The sequence below is a fragment of the Bos mutus genome, chromosome 20 (genome assembly GCF_027580195.1).
Source record: "Bos mutus isolate GX-2022 chromosome 20, NWIPB_WYAK_1.1, whole genome shotgun sequence".
NCBI lineage: Eukaryota > Metazoa > Chordata > Mammalia > Artiodactyla > Bovidae > Bos > Bos mutus.
Genome location: NC_091636.1, coordinates 34,951,768 through 34,971,543, shown reverse-complemented (window position 1 = coordinate 34,971,543; position 19,776 = coordinate 34,951,768). Strand labels below are relative to the sequence as shown.

The 19,776-nt window shown below is 39.8% G+C and overlaps 1 protein-coding gene across 1 annotated transcript in view; it reads right to left on the bottom strand.

The window, feature by feature from the left end:
* C9 (complement C9) overlaps positions 1 to 19,776 on the bottom strand; it is a 61,849-nt gene that overhangs the window by 10,192 nt on the left and 31,881 nt on the right. The window contains exons 6-8 of the mRNA XM_070357839.1: positions 13,176 to 13,451; positions 2,735 to 2,975; positions 1,416 to 1,541 (exon numbers count right to left, since the gene is read on the bottom strand). Coding sequence (XP_070213940.1) covers positions 1,416 to 1,541; positions 2,735 to 2,975; positions 13,176 to 13,451 — 643 coding nt within the window. The remainder of the gene's footprint in view (positions 1 to 1,415; positions 1,542 to 2,734; positions 2,976 to 13,175; positions 13,452 to 19,776) is intronic.

The window sequence follows — 19,776 nt, the reverse complement described above, 5'->3', positions numbered from 1 at the left end:
AAAAGATTTGGGTGAATCATTTAGAATTGTGAATTTTTTGAACTAAAAATCTAATTTCAAGATGATATTTTTATGCTTCCTTATTTTTATAGATAAGAAAACTGAACCTCAGAGGGGTGGAGTGACTAGCCCAAGACCACATAGTAAGCTTCAGGGTCAAATTTTGAAATTAGGACATTTGATGGCAAGGTCAGCTTTCTTTTCACTTCAGCAGTAGTTTCCATTCACGACCACATGTTCGTGACTGGTATGCTTTTAAAAATATTAGGTTTTCCTCTCCTCTACTTCTCCACTATCAGCTGACTCTTTAAAGGTGAATCTTAGGCATTTGTATTTCTGAGAATGCTCTCAAGTATTTCTGGTCAGAATGAAAAATTGAGAACTCCAGCACCACTCTTGATTATAAATCTGCCAATGATTAGCAACAGAAGTAATATTTATACCAAGCAATTTACATTTCTTTAAAAAGTTATGTACTGACTTAATGTTAAGGATGGAGTAGGGATTTTTCCGTTTTCACCCAGTTTTATTGAGATATAATTGACATACAACACTGTGTAAGTTTAAGGTGGACAACATAATGACTTGACATACATACATATATATATATTACAAAATGATTGTCACAAAGTTTAGTTAACACACATCACCTCATATGGTTACAAAAATGATTTTTTCCTTATGATGGGACCTTTTAGGATCTATTCTCTTAGCAACTTTCAAAGATATCACACAGCAGTGTTAACTAGAGTCATCATGTTGTATATTACATCCACAGTATGTGTTTATCTTATAACTGGAAGTTTGTACTTTTTGACCAGTTGGGTGAGGATGAATTAGGGATTTTGAGTCAGGTGGAAAATTAGGGTGTTAAGGAGATGGCTTTGGCCTTCTCCTCTCTTGATGGACACAGACAGCACCTCCTTTAGGCCATTCAGAAGCTTTGTTAAAATTAGGGGAAAATAAAGAAAACTTTCCTCAAGATATTTTTCTACTGTGGGTATTCTACCATTGTCATGGTAAATATACAAATCTACAGTGACCACCACCAGAGCTGTGCACTTCAGGGCTCAGCCATTGAATATATGTCCCCAGGTTACTTGTGTTTATAGCCATTTGGGAAACACTACAAAGATAAAATAGTTTTGGGGAATTTCCTGGTAGTCCAGTGGTGAGGACTATATGCTTTTACCACCAAGGGCCCACGTTCGATCCCTGGCCAGAGAACTAAGATCCTACAAGCTGGTGTGGCTCAGCCAAAAAAAAAAAAAAAAAAAAATAGCTTTAAACACTTTTATTTTTTTGCTTTGTTTTTACATAAAGAAGAGAGACAATAAAGAAGACTCATAGTGACAGGGCCGTTCTCATGGACATTTCTTCCTTCTTTTTACCCTGGTAAGTTAAGTCATACTTACCTGTTTGACCCATACCCTTCTTTGAGCAAAGTTTTGAATCAAAATTTCCTGTAACTTCAACTCCAACCTTCAGAGACAAATCCAGATCAAACCCGAGGCATCTCTGTACGTCCCTCAGTTCAATACCTGTTTAATATATTTAGTTGGAAATTATTCAATAATATCTGTCAATATCATCAATAAATTCCAATTTTGTTATTTTGTAAGAAACATACTGACTTAGATTCCTAGACATTATTACTGAACTCAAAAAGGAGACAATGTCTAACATGTACTGAATGATGATGTGCCCAGCATCATTCTAAGTATTTTGTGGAATTAACTAACTTAATCCTCACATTAACCTCTTGAGGTAAGCTTTATCCTTATCCTCATTTTACAGATGAGGGTACAGAATCATGAAACAGTTAAGGAACCTGTTTTGGGCAGATGATTTAAATACATGACACTTCATTCTGTACATATGGCAGACGTTGATGATCAATAAGAGTCTTTTCTATGATTTCAACTGTGGTCAGAAGCCTACTCAATATGGACCCAATTCAACTACCACTCTATGGTTAGAACTGTCATCATATGAGGTAAAACTAATTTTCTACTCTTGCTTTAGACTTATATGTTGTTACCACTGCTTTTTCCTTCCACTCTGGGAGAAACTTTATAACATTTCCTTTCCAATTCTCAAGAATACTTTGAAGATAATTGGCACACATATAATTGAACCGGTCTACAGATTAAGCAAGAGGTTATATAAATGATGTCTCTTGTACTTTCTTTTACCTTGTAAATAGTGCTGTGGACTGTGCTAAGTCGCTTCAGTCAGGTCCGACTCTTTGTGACCCAATGGACTGTAGCCCACCAGGCTCCTCTGTTCTTGGGATTCTCTAGACAAGAATACTGGAGTGGGTTGCCATGCCTTCCTTGGGTCTATTTCCAACCCAGGGATAGAACCTGCATCTCTTAGGTCTCCTGCATTGGCGGGTGGGTACTTTACCACTAGCCCCACCTGGGAAGCCCTTTGTAAATAGTGCTTCACTAAAAGCAGCATCACCAAATAACATTATATTGCAATACGAATTTGTGCATTTCTCAGTAGCCTTGCTGAGTAGTACATGGCCAAGTTATCTTGTTTGAGGTGGAAGTCAACTTGCTGTTTGATAGGATTTTTGAGGCCAAAAGGCAGGGAATGAATTTTTTCAAAGAAGCAGGTTATAGAACTCTACCACTGTTTTTAGTGCTAACCACTGGAAGAGGTTAGTGCTAGAAATAGTGGTTGATTCAAACAACATTGGAAGCTAGAGCTCTATTTCTCAGTATACCTTTCTGCTCCATGGACTTTTTATCCAAAACATATATTAGTTCATAGAGTCCTCCAAGAGACCCAGAGCTACTGTAGTGGGTTCCATAGGTTTCCAAAAATGCAAAATATTCCCCCTTTTCGTAAGTAGTCGGCAGAGTATTTATAGAATCCAAGAAAGTTGTTTGCAGCATGACATCCCGACTTCTCATCACAAATCTTCCCAGGTGAACTTTCCCTTTTACATGCAGAAACATTTTTTCCTTTATTGCAGAGCAGAAGAAAAGAAACATGAATTTTATCACCCTTATTTCAAATTTAAAACTCACAAAAAATTTAGAAAACCCATTTGAATGAGAAACTTAAAATCCTATCAAAAATGTTGATGAAGATGTACAAAAAATGGAACTCTCACGCACTGCTGCTGGAAGGATAAAATGGTACAATCACTTTGGAGAACTGTTTGGCAGTTTCTTAAAAAAGTCAACACTCCCATGGCCAGCAAATTCATTTCTACATAGAATCAGTAAGAGCAGTTCACACAAAGATCTGTAAGAGGCTTTTATAGCAACTTTGAGCAGAACAGCTTAAAATGGAAAATGACAAATGTCCACTGACAGGAGAATTAATAGACAAATTGTAGTCTATTCACACAAAAGAATACCAGTTAGCAATAAAAGGGAATGAACTACTGATACAGGCAACAACACAAATAAATCTCAATAACATTTTCCTGAGTGAAATATACACCAAAGAGTTTATACGGTATGCGTGTGTGTATGGTTGCTTCAGTCATGTCCAGCTCTTTGCAACCCTATGGACTAAAGCCCACCAGGCTCCTCTGTCTATGGGATTCTCCAGGCAAGAATACTGCAGTGGGTTGTCATACCCTCCTCCAGGGGATCTTCCCAACCGAGGTATTGAACCTGTCTCTTATGCTCCTGCGTTGGCAGGAGAGTTCTTTACCACCAGTGACACCTGGGAAGCCCACATACTATATGACTCTGCTGTGTTTATATAAAGTTCTAGAACAGGTGAAACTAAGCTGTGGTCAGAGAAATCTGGTCTCCTAGGTGGTTGCCTCCTAGGCAGTAGGGGATTGATTCAAAGGGCATGAGGGAATTTTCTTGAGGTGATGGAAATATTTTGCATTTGTTTGAGGAGGTGGATATAACAGTCAAAACTCATGGAACTATATGCTAAAATATTTTCATTTTATTTTATGTAAATTATACTTCACTAAGGTGACTTAAAATGTTAACAATGGAAGGATATGTAGGCATTATATATGAAGCCCAATCTTATTTTACATACGAGGAAACTGGGATACAAATGTATCAAATTATTTTCCCCAAATCTGTGGCAAAGATTGATACTGAAAACCTGGGTCTCAGGCCTTTCTGTGTCTTCTCCTAAGTCCTCCGAATCTTTGATAACAGGGAAAGACAGACAATATTTGAAGAAGTAGTTTTCAAAGTCAATCTAAACACCTCAGCACTTAAATGTTTCCAGGGATGGTGGCTTACATTTCCCAAGGGAAACAGGGGCAGTGACAAAGAGCTATGCGATTCAATGCTATAGACTGTCCCAGGCAAAACTAAACCACAATTGAGATCCCATGATTTTGTGGCAGGTTCTTTTAAAATTTTCCTGCTGTAGTTGTGGTGGACACGTGTTCATTGCATAGGAGTTTAAAACATTTTATAATTTTTTTAAAGGTGAATCTTGGTATGTATGAACATCACAGCAATTTTTTTATGTTTTAGAAGCACAACTGTTTACACTGTGGGACTTAATTTCAACCGATGCTGGGTGATTCAGTATCTAACAAGAATCTTAAAGAAACTTATTCCATATTTATATGTTTTCCATTTGGTGAATTGCATAATCATTCTTAACAGAATCTCAAAGACGCACAAAACATATTTGAATTTCTTTTCATTTGCTAAAATTGAGAGGTGTATCTTGTCAGAAAGACATTATATTCTTTGGTTCAGCTTATTTTAGAGATAGATCTTAGATCGTTCCCATCCAAATCCATCCTTGTTTCTTCCATCTTAAGGGAATAAAAGTAATTTCTTGGTTTTACTTGTCTGACCACTTGCCATCCATTTCTTTGCCCTCATTGTGTTTAGTCTCTTAGTCATGTCCGACTCTTAGTGACCCCATGGACTGTAGCCCACCAGGGTCCTCTGTCCATGAGGATTCTCCAGGCAAAAATTATGGAGTGGCTGCAATGCTCTCTTCCGGGGATCTTCCCAATCCAGATATTGAACCCAGGTCTCCCGCATTGTGGGTGGATTCTTTACCATCTGAGCCAGCAGGGAAGCTCAAGAATACTGCAGTATACCTTCTCCAGGAGATCTCCCCAACCCAGTAATTGAACCTGCATTCAGACCTGAATGCGGGAGTCTCCTGCATTGCAGGTGGATTCCTTACCAGCTGAGCTACCAGGGAAGCCCAATTAGAAGCAAAATTCCTTTAAAGAGTTTTCTAGTCTGGTTGTTTCCAATTCTTCTCTTTCCATTTTCTCTTAAATCTAACCTAGTCGTGCTGCTGCCCTCTCAACTACCAACAAAACTTCTCTTTTATTCAAAACCTCTTCTGAAGGTGCCAGTGATCTTCACAATGCTAAAGCCAGTGGTCACGTCTATATATCCTCTTGCATATATTAGTACATTTGACAGTTCATCACTCTTTTCTTTTTTGTCATCTAGGATAGTGCTTCTCAAACCATACAATATAAACATCTAGAGAATCTTGTCAAAATGCAGTTCTGACTCAGTAGGTTTGTTGTAGGGTCTGAGATCCTAAACTTCCCAGTGAGACATTGCTTCTACTGGTCACAGAACACACTTTGAGTAATTAGGTTCTATGTCACCCTGGCTACATTCTTCCTTCCTTCACTCCTTGTTCCCCAGACCAGTTTCTATTGAAGTTTCGAGTTACGTCTTTGATCTTCCCTTTTCTAACCACACTAATTTTTTAGTGGTCTCACCAACGCCTACAACTTGAAGCACCGTCTATATATTTTGTTGTTCAGTTGCTTAATTGTGTCTCACTCTATGGGACCCATGGATTGTAGCACACCAGACTCCTCTGTCTTCCACCATCTCCCACAGTTAGCTCAAATTCATGAGCACTGAGTTGGGGATGCTATCTAACCATCTCATCCTCTGCCACCTACTTCTCCTATTGCACTCAGTCTTTCCCAGCATCAGGGAAATGAGTGGGTTCTTCGCATCAGGTGGCCAAAGTATTGCAGCTTCAACTTTACTAACTGTCCTTCCAAGGTATGTTCAGGATTGATTTCTTTTAGGATTGACTGGTTTGATCTTCTTGCTGTCTCAAGAGTCATCTGCAGCACCACAATTCCAAAATATCAATTCTTTGGCTCTCAGCCTCCTCTATGGTTGAACTCTCACATCCATACATGACTACTGGAAAAATCATAGCTTTGACTATATGGATCTTTGTCAGTACAATGATGTCTCTATGCTGTCTAAGTTTGTCATAGTTTTCCTCCCAAGGAGCAAGCATCTTTTAATTTCACGGCCGCAGTCACCTTCTGCAGTGATTTTGGAGCCCAAGGAAAGATAATCTATCACTTCTCCTTCTTTTCCCCTTCTACTTGCCATGCAGTGATGGGACCAGATGCCATGATCTTAGCTTTTTCATGTCGAGTTTCAAGCCAGCTTTTTTACTCTGTTTTTCATCCCCATCAAGAAGCGCTTTATTTCCTCTTCACTTCCTGTTCTTACAGTGGTATCGTCTGTGTATCTGAGGTTGTGGATATTTCTCCCAGCAATCTTAAGTCCAGCTTGTGAGTCATCTAGCCTAGCATTTCACATGAGGTACTCTGCATATAAGTTAAATAAGCAGGGTGACAATATATAGCCTTTTTGTACTCCTTTCCCAATTTTGAACCAGTCAGCTGTTCCATGTAAAGTTCTAACTCTTGCTGCTTGACACATGTACAGGTTTCCCAGGAGATGGGTAGGGTGGTCTGCTACTTTCAACTATATAAGAATTTCCCACAGTTTGCTGTGATCTACACAGTCAAAGGCTTTCGCATAGTCAGTGAAGGAGAAATAGACATTTTTCTAGAACTCCCTTGCTTTCTCCATGATCCAATGGATGCTGGCAATTTGATCTCTGGTTCCTCTGCCTCTTTGTTTTTTTTTTTTTTTTTTTAAAGGCCAGAGTTTATTTCTATTTAAATTATTAAAATATCCAAGTCCCAAGGATTTCCAGGTTTAAGATGATATTACAGTCAGGTGGCAACCGTTGGTTGTTTTTCTTTCTAAAGCCTTACAAGGATCCTGAGCAATTCTCCTCCTTGAAAATTTTTCTTGTGTGAAAGCTGATACCTTGTTTGCTTCACACAAGTACATCAGTCCAGTGAGGATGAAAAACACAATGCCGGTAGCAATCATTGTTGTTACCAGGGCGAAGGGTGGATGATCAGAGGACAAAGTGATGAAAACACCGCCGAGTAGCAGTGCTAACGTCACAGCGTAGAACAAATAGAAGCACAACCAGCATCTACGCGAGACCTCTTCTTGCGAGATTCTTTGAAACCAGGTCCACTGACTGTTAGCTGGAAAAGCTGGGATCATGATGAGTTTTAGCTGAGTGGACTGAAGAGGAGTCTTGAGTTCACCAGGCTTCCCAGGGCCACTTGGGAGGGCAGAGTTAAGGAAGAGTCAGCAGATAACTCCTGTTTTGATTGATGTCTTGTCAGACAGACGGGCTGCCTGCTGTCTCAGGATCCACCTGGTATTAAAAGCAGCTCTTTCTTAACAGAAATCAGCAAACACCCTTCAGGGTAAAATCTCCTCTGCCTCTTTGAAACACAGCATGTTCATCTAGAATTTCTCAGTTCATGGACTGCTGAAGCCGAGCTTGAAGGGTTTTTAGTATAACCTTGCTAGCATGTGAAATGAGTGCGATTTTACAGTAGTTTGAACATTCTTTTGCATTGTCCTTCTTTGGGATTGGAATGAAAAATGACATTTTCCAGTACTGTGGCCACTGCTGAGTTTCCTGAATTTGCTGACATACTGAGTGCAGCACTTTAACAGCCACATCTTTTAGGACTTGAAATAGCTCAGCTGGAATTACGTCACCTCCACTAGCTTTTTTGTAGTAATGCTTCCTAAATCTTACTTGACTTCACAGTCCAAGATGACCAGCCTTGGGTGAGTGACAACACCATCATGGTTATCTGGGTTATTAAGGCCTTTTTTTGGATAGTTCTTTTCTGTATTCTTGCCACCTCTTCTTAATCTCTTCTGCTTCTGTTAAGTCCTTACCATTTCTGTCCTTTATTGTGTCCACCCTTGCATGAAATGTTCCCTTGATTTCTCCAATTTTCCTGAATAGATCTCTAGTTTTTCCCATTCTATTGTTTTCTTCTATTTCTTTGCATTGTTCATTTAAGGCCTTCTTATCTCACCTTACTATTCTCTGGAACTCTGCATTCAGTTGGATATATCTTTCCCCTTCTCCTTTGCCTTTATCTTCCCTTCCTTCCTCAGCATTGTAAAGCCTCCTCAGACAAACAGCTCACCTTCTTGCATTTATTTTCTTTGGAATGGTTTGGGTCACTGCCTCCTGTACAATGTTATGAGCCTCCATCCATAGTTCTTCAGGTACTCTATCAGATCTAATCCCTTGAATCTATGCATCACCTCCACTGTATAATCATAAGGGATTTGATTCAGGTCATACCTGAATGGCCTAGTGTTTTCTCTACTTTCTTCTTTTTAAACCTGAATTTTGCAATAAGGAACTCATGATTTGAGTCACAATCAGCTCCAGGTCTTGTTTTTGCTGATTGCATAGAGCTTCTCTATCTTTGGTTGCAAAGAACTTAATCAATCTGATTCTGTTACTGACCATCTGGTGATGTCCATGTGTAGAGTCATCTCTTGAGTTGCTGGAAAAGGGTGTTTGCTATGACCAGTGTGTTCTCTTGACAAAACTCTGTTAGCCTTTGCCCTGCTTCATTTTGTACTCCAAGGCCAAACTTGCCTGTTATTCTGGATGTCTCTTGACTTCCTGCTTTTGCCTTCTAAACCCCAAGATGAAAAGGAGATCAAACCAAACAATCCTAAAGGAAATCAGTCCTGATTATTCATTGGACAGACTGGTGCTGAAGCTGAAGCTCCAATACTTTGGCCAACTGATGCAAAGAACTGACTTATTAGAAAAGACCCTGAAGCGGGAAAGATTGAAGGCAGGAGGAGAAGGGGATGATAGAGGATGAGATGATTGGATGGCATCACTGACTCAGTGGACATGAATTTGAGCAAGTTCCAGGAGTTGGTGATGGACAGGGAAGCCTGTCGTGCTGCAGTCCATGGGGTTGCGAAGAGTTGGACATGACTGAGCAACTGAACTGATGATGAAAAGGACATCTGAAATTAAGTGTCAGTTCTAAGAAGGCATTGTAAGTCTTCATAGAACCAGTCATCTTCAGTTTCTTAGGCATTAATGGTTGGGGCACAGACTTGGATTACTGTGAGGTTGAATAGTTTGCCTTTGAAACAAACTGAGATTATTCTATTGTTTTTGAGATTGTACCCAATTACTGCATTTCAGACTCTTTTGTTGACTATCTGGTCTGCTTCATTTCTACAAAGGGCTTCTTGTCCAGAGTAGTATATATAATGGTCATCTGAATTAAACTTGCCCATTCCCATCCATTTTAGTTCACTGATTCCTAAGATGTCAAAGTTCAGTCTCGTCCTCTTCTGTTTGACCACGTCCAATTTACCTTGATTCATTGGACCTAACATTCCTCGTCCTTATGCAATATTAAATCATATGACTTTAGGCCCATATATTTATTAACAGCTTGTGACTCAGCTGGTGAAGAATCTGCCTGCAATGTGGGAGACCTGGATTCAATCCCTGTGTTGGGAAGATCCCCTGGAGAAGGGAAAGGCTACCCACTCTAGTATTCTGGCCTGGAGAATTTCATGGACTGTATAGTCCATGGCGGAGAAGGCAATGGCACCCCACTCCAGTACTCTTGCCTGGAAAATCCCATGGACGGAGGGGCCTGGTAGGCTGCAGTCCATGGGGTCGCTGGGAGTAGGACACGACTGAGCGACTTCACTTTATTTTTTCACTTTCATGCATTGGAGAAGGAAATGGCAACCCACTCCAGTGTTCTTGCCTGGAGAATCCCAGGGATGGGGGAGCCTGGTGAGCTGCCGTCTGTGGGGTTGCACAGACTGAAGCGGGGTTGCACACCCCGTCTGTGGGGTTGCACAGACTGAAGTGACTTAGCAGAGGCAGCAGCATAGTCCATGGGGTCTCAAAGAGTCAGACATGACTGAGCAACTTTCATACTTTCTCAAACTTAAAGCTTAATTCCAGACCTCCTTCCCAAATGTCAGACTCATAACATCAACTTACTACTTTATGTCTCCAATGGAAGGCCAAATAGACATCTCAAACATAATCTAAAACTTAACTACTGGTCTTCTCCAAACCTGCTCTACCTGAAGTTTTCTCCATCTCAGCTGATAGCAACTCCGTTCTTCTGGTTGCTCAGAGCAAAAACAGAGTCATGTTTGACTCTACAACTGTCCTTTTCTGAAATGCCATCATCTCTCACCTAGATTCTTGCAATAGGTTTTAACAAATCTTTTTCCTTTTGCTACTAACTTTCATAATCTTGTCCCAACCATATCCAGAGTAGTCATTTAAAATATATTAAAGTATGTCAATCTTCTATTCAAAACATTCCAATGGTCCCTCATGTCACTCATTGAAAAAAATCAAACTCTTATCACAGGCTGTGAGGCCCTTTATTATCTGATTCAAGGTAACCTCACTAACTTTTTATCCTTCTGGTTTATTTTTTTGGGCTCCAAAATCACTGCAGATGGTGACTGCAGCCATGAAATTAAAGACGCTTACTCCTTGGAAGTAAAGTTATGACCAACCTAGACAGCATATTCAAAAGCAGAGACATTACTTGGCCAACAAAGGTCCGTCTAGTCAAGGCTATGGTTTTTCCTGTGGTCATGTATGGATGTGAGAGTTGGACTGTGAAGAAGGCTGAGTGCCAGAGAATTGATGCTTTTGAACTGTGGTGTTGGAGAAGACTCTTGAGAGTCCCTTGGACTGCAAGGAGATCCAACCAGTCCATTCTAAAGGAGATCAGCCCTGGGATTTCTTTGGAAGGCATGATGCTGAAGCTGAAACTCCAGTACTTTGGCCACCTCATGTGAAGAGTTGACTCATTGGAAAAGACTCTGATGCTGTGAGGGATTGGGGGCAGGAGGAGAAGGGGATGACAGAGGATGAGACGGCTGGATGGCATCACTGACTCAATGGACATGAGTCTGAGTGAACTCCAGGAGTTGATGATGGACAGGGAGGCCTGGTGTGCTGCGATTCATGGGGTCGCAAAGAGTCAGACACGACTGAGCGACTGAACTGAACTGAACTGAACTGAATGTGCAAGTATGTTCCCATCTTAGGGACTTGTCTTTAATAGATCCTTCTGCCAGTTATATTTGACAATTTCCTCTCCTTCAAATCTTTATTCGGATCTTATCTTCTCAGTGAAGCCTATCCTAAACTTCTCATTAATTTTTTATTTTACTTTTTTGTGCTGAGCTGGGTTTTCATTGCAGTAAGTGTGCTTCTCTAGTTGTGGTGCACAGGATCAGTAGTTGTAGTGTGCAAACTTAGCTGCCAAGTGGCATGTGGATTTTATTTTCTTGACCAGGTATTGAACCCAAGTTCTTTGCATTAGAAGGCAGATGCTTAATCACTGAACTGCCAGTGGAGTCCCCTAAGTTTCTTTTTAAATACTGCCATCTGCCCAGGACTCCTGATTGCCTTATGCTATTCTACTCTCTCTTCATTTTATTCTATAGCACCTGTCATTTTTTAAATAGTCTATAGCTTCCCTTTTTTGCTGTTATGCTTATTTTTAATCTATCTTTCCTGCTAAACTTTCAGCTCCATGAGAATAAGAATCTTTGTTAGTTTGGTTCACAAATGTATTCTAAGCACCCAGAACAGTGCCTAGCCGCGTAATAAGTCCACAATTAAATAGTTGTTGAATGACTTCAAGGATTTTCCAACTGCACTCTTTGAGTGAGTGTGCATGTGAATAGAAGCAATGTACTGACCTATAAAAAACAGTTATATTGTTGCTGGGGACTGGGGGCAGATGGAGGGAAGGGATAGTTAGGGAGTTTGGGATGGACAGGTATACACTGCTATATTTAAAATGGATAATCAACAAGGACCTAGTGTATAGGACATGGAACTCTGTTCAGTGTTATGTGGCAGGGGAGTTTGGGGGAGAATGGATACATGTATATATATTTGGTTGAGTCCCTTGCTGTTCACTTGAAACTGTCACAACATTGTTAATAGGCTATGCTGCTGCTGCTGCTGCTGCTAAGTCGCTTCAGTCATGTCCGACTCTGTGCGACCCCATAAACAGCAGCCCACCAGGCTCCCCTGTCCCTGGGATTCTCCAGGCAAGAACACTGGAGTGGGTTGCCATTTCCTTCTCCAATGCCTGAAAGTGAAAAGTGAAAATTGAAAGTGAAGTCGCTCAGTCGTGTCCAACTCTTTGTGACCCCATGGACTGTAGCCTATCAGGCTCCTCCATCCATGGGATTTTCCAGGCAAGAGTGCTGGAGTGGATTGCCATTTCCTTCTCCAGAGGATCTTCCTGACCCAGGAATTGAACCCGGGTCTCCCGCATTGCAGGCAGATGCTTTACCGTCTGAGCCACCAGGGAAGCCCTCCAAAGATGAAACAAACCACTAAATCTGGATTAAATATTAAAAAACAAACACATTTTCAAAGTCTCAAATTAAATGTATGATTACAAAGTAAGCAGACAATTTCATATGCAATGCATATTATTTCATGGCATTGTTACTTTAGAAATACACTTTACAGTAAGTAGTCATCATTCTAAGATGTTGCAACGAATTACCGAAAAACTCCTGAGCATGAGTTAATTCTGATGAGAATACAGATTAAATAGTCTGCTACCACAATCTCAGTCAAAAAGAAAGTTCTGAATTCTTCTCTCTTTTTTTGGCTGCACACAGCCATGTGGGATCTTGGCTACCCCTAACTAGGAATCGAACCCGTGCCCATTATAGCAGAAACACAAAGTCTTAACCACTGTATCGCCAGGGGAGTCCCCAAAAGTGTGCTCTGAATTCTTAATATGCTTGTTCTGTTTGTAACCACAAATACTCACATTACAACTGAATTGAAGGGATTTTTCTCCAGTTAACTTTCTTCCTCTGGACCCTCTAGCTACCTACGCATTTGAAGATTTGTTGAGTATTATTTTTCTTTATCTTATGAGCACTATCTTTTCTAAACAATTAAACTTAAAAAAGCATGCTTGGTTAGTTTTCAAAATATTCCATTATATTTTCTATACTAAAGGTTGATCTTACCTGCTTAGCAGAATATGACGACAACAGTCTGTAAATATCATCTTTGGAATATGCAAATCGAAACTTAGCCTCAGCAGCCAACTTGGAAGGACTTGAGATGCTTCCTTTGTCAGAATGTTCTAAATCTACACATTTATTCTTTTCAATTGCTTCAACAGGTGTATATTTTACAGTTAAACCTGCATTAAAATTTAATTTCTTCTCTTCGATAATAGTTCTGAGTATCTGAATGCTTTCTTCATGATTTTCAGTTCTGAAATTCTTGTCAGCTTTGGTCTAAGAGAAAATATACAAAAAAACCCACCCACAATAAATAGGAAAAGACAAAAATCAGGCAATTTATTTGAAAGAGAGTAGAGCAAAGAAGTTAAGAGTGAAGGCACAAAAGTGAGACTGCCAGTATTTAAATACAGATTCGATAATCTTGAGAACATTACACAATAACCTCTCTGTGCCCAGTCTGATTCCTAGTCTATAAAATAGGGATACTCACCACACCTGGCCCAAAGGTTGTTATGAGAAATCAATGAAATAAAGCATACGAAGGGCTTAGAACATAGCAAGCTTTCAAAAGTTAACATATCAATAATTAAAAAGCAAGTTGCATAACAGATCAGATGTACAATATATTCCCATTTGTGTTAAAAAAAGAAAGAAAAGAAATGATAAAGCTAACGCTTTAGAAGCCTTATATACCAGGCACTGTTTTGAGCATTTTACACGTTAATTAATTTAAGTAGAAGTTTCAAGACTTGAGCCCTGTTCTGCCTCTTAACCTTTTCACTCCACTGCCTAATAGGAAAAAAAAAAAAACCCAAAAAACAAACTTCTATGTGCATAGAAAATTACTGGAAAAATAGACAACCCACAGATTGTTCACCCTTGAGAAGGGGAACTGTGAATAGATAGATCTCTGGAGTAGTGGCAGGCTTGCTTTTTTTCTTGCATTATCTTTTATGTTGTTTGGACATTTTGATTTTTTTAACTGCGCTCATTTTTGCACGAAAAAGACTGAACTAAACAACCTAGTTGTTTAGTTAAAACAGCCTTGTTGTTTAGTTAAAACTAGTTTAGCTAAAACAACCTAGATGTTTAGTTAGCTGTTTAATTAAAACTTTCAATTAAAACACATAAACTTATTTACAAAACAGACTCACAGACATAGAAAACAAACTTATGGCTACCAAAGAGGAAAGGATGGGAGAGGGATAAATTAGGAGCTTGGGTTTAACCGATAACACACTACTATATATAAAATAGGTAATCAACAAGATTTTACTGTATAGCACAAGAAACTATATTTAATATCTTGTAATCTATAATAGAAAAGAATTTTAAAAAAGAATATATATATATATCTATCTGAATCAGCTTTCTGTTCACCAGAAATTAACATAACACTGTAATTCGACTATACTTCAATAAAACAGAACTTTCTTTGCCAACTTGGTTACTGTCAGGCATCAGTGGGAGAGCTGTTAATCTCGACAATTAAACTCTCTTTCCAGAGGTCCCCTGAAGCAGGCCGCAACTCTTGTCTGGAAAAAGACACTCATCTCTTTAGTCATTGACAAAGAGGGGACTTAGTAGCATACATTGAGTGACTTTTATGCACGGTGAATGGTGAGGTCTGATCGTGTATGTCTCCCCTTAAATTCATATGTTAAAATCCTAATGCCCAATGGGATGGTGTTATTAATAGAAGGTGGGGCCTGTGGAAGGAGCCTTCATGAAAAGATTAGTGCTTTTATAAAAGTGACTCCACAGAACTCCCTAGTCCCTGGAAACCATGTCAGGATACAGCAAGAAGTCTGTAAGCCAGAAGAGGGCCCTCACCTGACCCTGCTAGCACTTTGATCTCAGATGCCCAGCCTCCAGGACTGTGAGCAGTAAATTTCTGTTGTTTCAAAGCTACCTGGTCCCTGGTATTTCATTATAGCAACCCAAGAAGACTAAGACAAGAAACTCAAAGTTATCATCTAATGGGAAAGATTGAAATGTATATAATTTTCTTTAAAGGAAAGTGCTCAATGCAAAGGGGAAGAGTAACCTAACCATGTCACTTCCCTGCTTAAAATCTTTGTCTTCCCTGCCTTTGAGATAAAGTCTTGTTCCAAGTTAGTTTCTCCCTGTCTATACTCCAGCCCGCTGATCTCCTTTCCATTTGCACCACCTATGTTTCCTCCCATCACAGGGCTCTTTTATGTTGTGTTTACTTTCTGGAAACTTCTGTACTTCCCCTGCCTCCTCCACCTTCCCATTACACAAACATTACACACACTTATACACAAATATGTACTCTATATCCCTTGGTCTGGTGAATCCCCACTACTATTTCAAGTCTGAGCTTAAACATCACTTCTTTAGGGAGATGTTTCCTCATCCCGCCGACTAACAAATCTGTTTCCTATAAGCTCTCATGGTTCTTCTTACAAAATGAAAAACTCTTCCCTTTTATAATTGCTTATTTAATAGACCTTCAGATGGTAAACTCCTAGAATTCAGGGGCCATACCCATCTTACCCACATGCGACTATAGTTTCACCATTTAGTAAATTGCCTGGTGAATAGTGGATGACAAGAAAAAATTTATTAAACTTAATATGCAGTTCCAATATAGCTAACATAACATATGTATTGAGTGCTTACTCTGTGTCAGTAGTTGCTAAAAGTCTTTTACATAAATGTTTAATTTCCTATCTTTTAATTTCTCAAATTATCCCCATTTTACAGATAAGAAGATAAAGGTTAAAAAAAATGCGTCCAAGATCACACAGCCAGGGAGTGGCCCAGTCAGCAATGAAACCCAGGAAGTCTGATTTCAGGGCAGAATTGTTCATTTTTATTTTACACTGCCAAAGAGGGCTTGACAAATTCTCTGTGGTAAATGAAGAAAAGATTCATGGAAAAGATTTTCTTGAACATTTGGCCTTGAAATATTAATGCATATATATATTATGCAATAATATTATATGTTATATTAAACTGAATCACTTTACTGTACACCAGAAACTAACCCAGCATGGTTGATCAACTATACTTCAATCAACAAAAAGAGAAATGAATAAATTTCTATTGCCTTGAAATCTAAGGCTGGTAGAAGCAATTGAAGACAATTCCACTCAGTTTTCCATGCTGAGAAGTGCCAAAGCTGAACAAAATGGCACCAGAAAACTCTCTCTCCCTAACTCTTCTAGAAGGTAAGGTCTTCCTAGTTCATTGTCTTCTAACTGGTTGTAGGATTAGAGTGGCATAATTTGTAGGCTCTTGTGCTTACATCTGAATTGGCTAGAAAGGGACTAGCCCTGCGATAAGGATCAACTTAGCAGTGTGAAGGACTGCTTGCTGGTATAAAGGAATATTAGTCAGGGTGTCAATTAGAATGCTGTTGAATGGTCCTGTTTCACTATGCTAGGATGGTAGTAGTGAGTAAAGCCTGAAATAGTGAGGGTTGGGTCACCCCCCAGAAAGCCTAGAGACAAGAGCTAGATTGAAAAGCCCCAAATCCATCCATTCAAAAATAAGTCTGAGCCCAATGATAGGCATTCAGAGATGGACCAATAAGTGGGATCATTCTGAAGAGGACAAAAGCCTTTGAAGAGAGGTCAAGAGGCAAGATTACAGAAAGTAGGAAGACACAAAGATGGAAGTAAGTTTCTTAATGAGAATCAAATAAACAGATGTTGGAGAAGCTGAAATCAGAGAGGAGGCAAGTGTGGCTGTGTCTTCCAGAAGGTCTTTGTAGGGGTTAGAGAAATCTATCCTGTTTAAAAACTTATCAACTGATGCTTCCTGAATAGAAATAAACATTACTTCTGGCTCTGGGAATGGAAGAGATAGAACACCTCAGAAAATACTCCATAGTTCAAACTGAGGAGGTTTGGAGAGAGAGTGGAAATAAAAACTAAAGAGAAAAGATTATTAAAAGTTTCACTAAAAGTTTGTATGTACAAATAAAGAATAAAACCATACATTACTTACTATTATTATTAAGGGCATCTCTCACTAATTGACAAAAGGAACCTGGAAAGAGCAGATTGCCTGAAACCTCATGAGTCATCCTCAACTAAGGTACCTAGCCAAACCACACCCCCTTTTAACTGTTAAATTTCAGGATAATTTGAAAGGTAACAGTAGATAATGAATATAGCTCTCTATTATCTTCAAAAGATCATCTTCTCTGCCTTCAGTTCAGTTCAGTTGCTCAGTCATGTCTGACTCTTTGGGACCCCATGAATCGCAGCACGCCACGCCTCCCTGTCCATCACCAACTCTCGGAGTTCACTCAAACCCATGTCCATCGAGTCAGTGATGCCATCCAACCATCTCATCCTCTGTCATCCCCTTCTCCTCCTGCCCTCAATCTTTCCCTGCATCAGGATCTTTTCAAATGAGTTAGCTCTTTGCATCAGGTGGCCAAAGCATTGGAATTTCAGCTTCACCAGTCCTTCCGATAAACATCCAAGACTGATCTCCTTTGGGATGGACTGGTTGGATCTCCTTGCAGTCCAAGGGACTCTCAAGAGTCTTCTCCAACACCACAGTTCAAAAGCATCAATTCTCTGGCACTCAGCCTTCTTCACAGTCCAACTCTCACATCCATACATGACCACAGGAAAAACCATAGCCTTGACTAGACGGACCTTTGTTGGCCAAGTAATGTCTCTGCTTTTTAATATGCTGTTTAGATTGGTCATAACTTTCCTTTCAAGGAGTAAGCATCTTTTAATTTCATTGCTGCAATTGCCATCTGCAGTGATTTTGGAGCTCCCCAAAATAAAGTTAGCCACTGTTTCCACTGTTTCCCCATGTATTTCCCATGAAGTGATGGGACCGGATGCCATGATCTTAGTTTTCTGAATGTTGAGATTTAAGCCAACTTTTTCACTCTCCTCTTTCACTTTCATCAAGAGGCTCTTTAGTAATTCACTTTCTGCCATAAGGATGGTGTCATCTGCATATCTGAGGTTATTGATATTTCTCCTGGCAGTCTTGATTCCAGCTTGTGCTTCTTCCAGCCCAGCGTTTCTCATGATGTACTCTGCATAGAAGTTAAATAAGCAGGGTGACAATATACAGCCTTGACGTACTCCTTTTCCTATTTGAAACCAGTCTGTTGGTCCATGTCCAGTTCTAACTGTTGTTTCCTGACCTGCATACAGATTTCTCAAGAGGCAGGTCAGGTGGTCTGGTATTCCATCTCTTTCAGAATTTTCCACAGTTTGCCGTGATCCACACAGTCAAAGGCTTTGGCATAGACAATAAAGCAGAAATAGATGTTTTTCTGGAACTCTCTTGCTTTTTTCATGATCCAGCAGATGTTGGCAATTTGATCTCTGGTTCCTCTGCCTTTTCTAAAACCAGCTTGAACATCTGGTAGTTCATGGTTCATGAATTGCTGAAGCCTGGCTTGGAGAATTTTCAGCATTACTTTACTAGCGTGTGAGATGAGTGCAATGTAGGTAGTTTGAGCATTCTTTGGCATTGCCTTTCTTTGGGATTGGAATGAAAACTGACCTTTTCCAGTGCTGTGGCCACTGCTGAGTTTTCCAAATTTGCTGGTGTATTGAGTGCAGCACTTTCACACCGTCATCTTTCAGGATTTGAAATAGCTCAACTGGAATCCCATCACCTCCACTAGCTTTGTTCATAGTGATGCTTCCTAAGGCCCACTTGACTTCACATTCCAGGATGTCTGGCTCTAGGTGAGTGATCACACCATCGTGATTACCTGGGTCTTGAAGATATTTTTTGTACAGTTCTTCTGTGTATTCTTGCCATCTCTTCTTAATATCTTCTGCTTCTGTTAGGTCCATACCATTTCTGTCCTTTATTGAGCCCATCTTTGCATGAAATGTTCCCTTGGTATCTCTAATTTTCTTGAAGAGATCTCTAGTCTTTCCCATTCTGTTGTTTTCCTCTATTTCTTTGCATTGATTGCTGAGGAAGGCTTTCTTATCTTTCCTTGCTATTCTTTGGAACTCTGCATTCAGATGTTTATATCTTTCCTTTTCTCCTTTGCTTTTCACTTCCCTTCTTTTCACAGCTATTTGTAAGGCCTCCTCAGACAGCCATTTGCTTTTTTGCATTTCTTTTTCTTGGGGATTGTCTTGATTCCTGTCTCCTGTACAATGCCACGAACTTCCATTCATAGTTCATCAGGCACTCTGTCTATCAGATCTAGTCCCTTAAATCTAATTTCTCACTTCCACTGTATAGTCATAAGGTCTTCTCTGCCTAGGTCTTCAATATTGGTATGTTCTAGGATTCCATTCTCTCTCTTCTTTCCTCTCTCATTATACACCTCCTGGATTGGCCTTAAGGACTCTCAAGACTTCAGTGATGCTCTGGTATATGCTGATGGTACCTAAATTTCTGTCTCCAGTTCAAACTCCACCCTCACATTAACATATTTTATATAATCTATTTTGGACAAGATAACTCTACCCAGAAGTCAATCGTTATCTTCTTGGAATTAACTCTTCTTTGGGAAGATTCCCCATCTCCCCTTCCAACACACACACACATATATCTCAGATCTTCTCTGATGGGCTACCATCCACTGGAGGTCTCCTTTGACTTTCTGTCTCCATATTTTTCA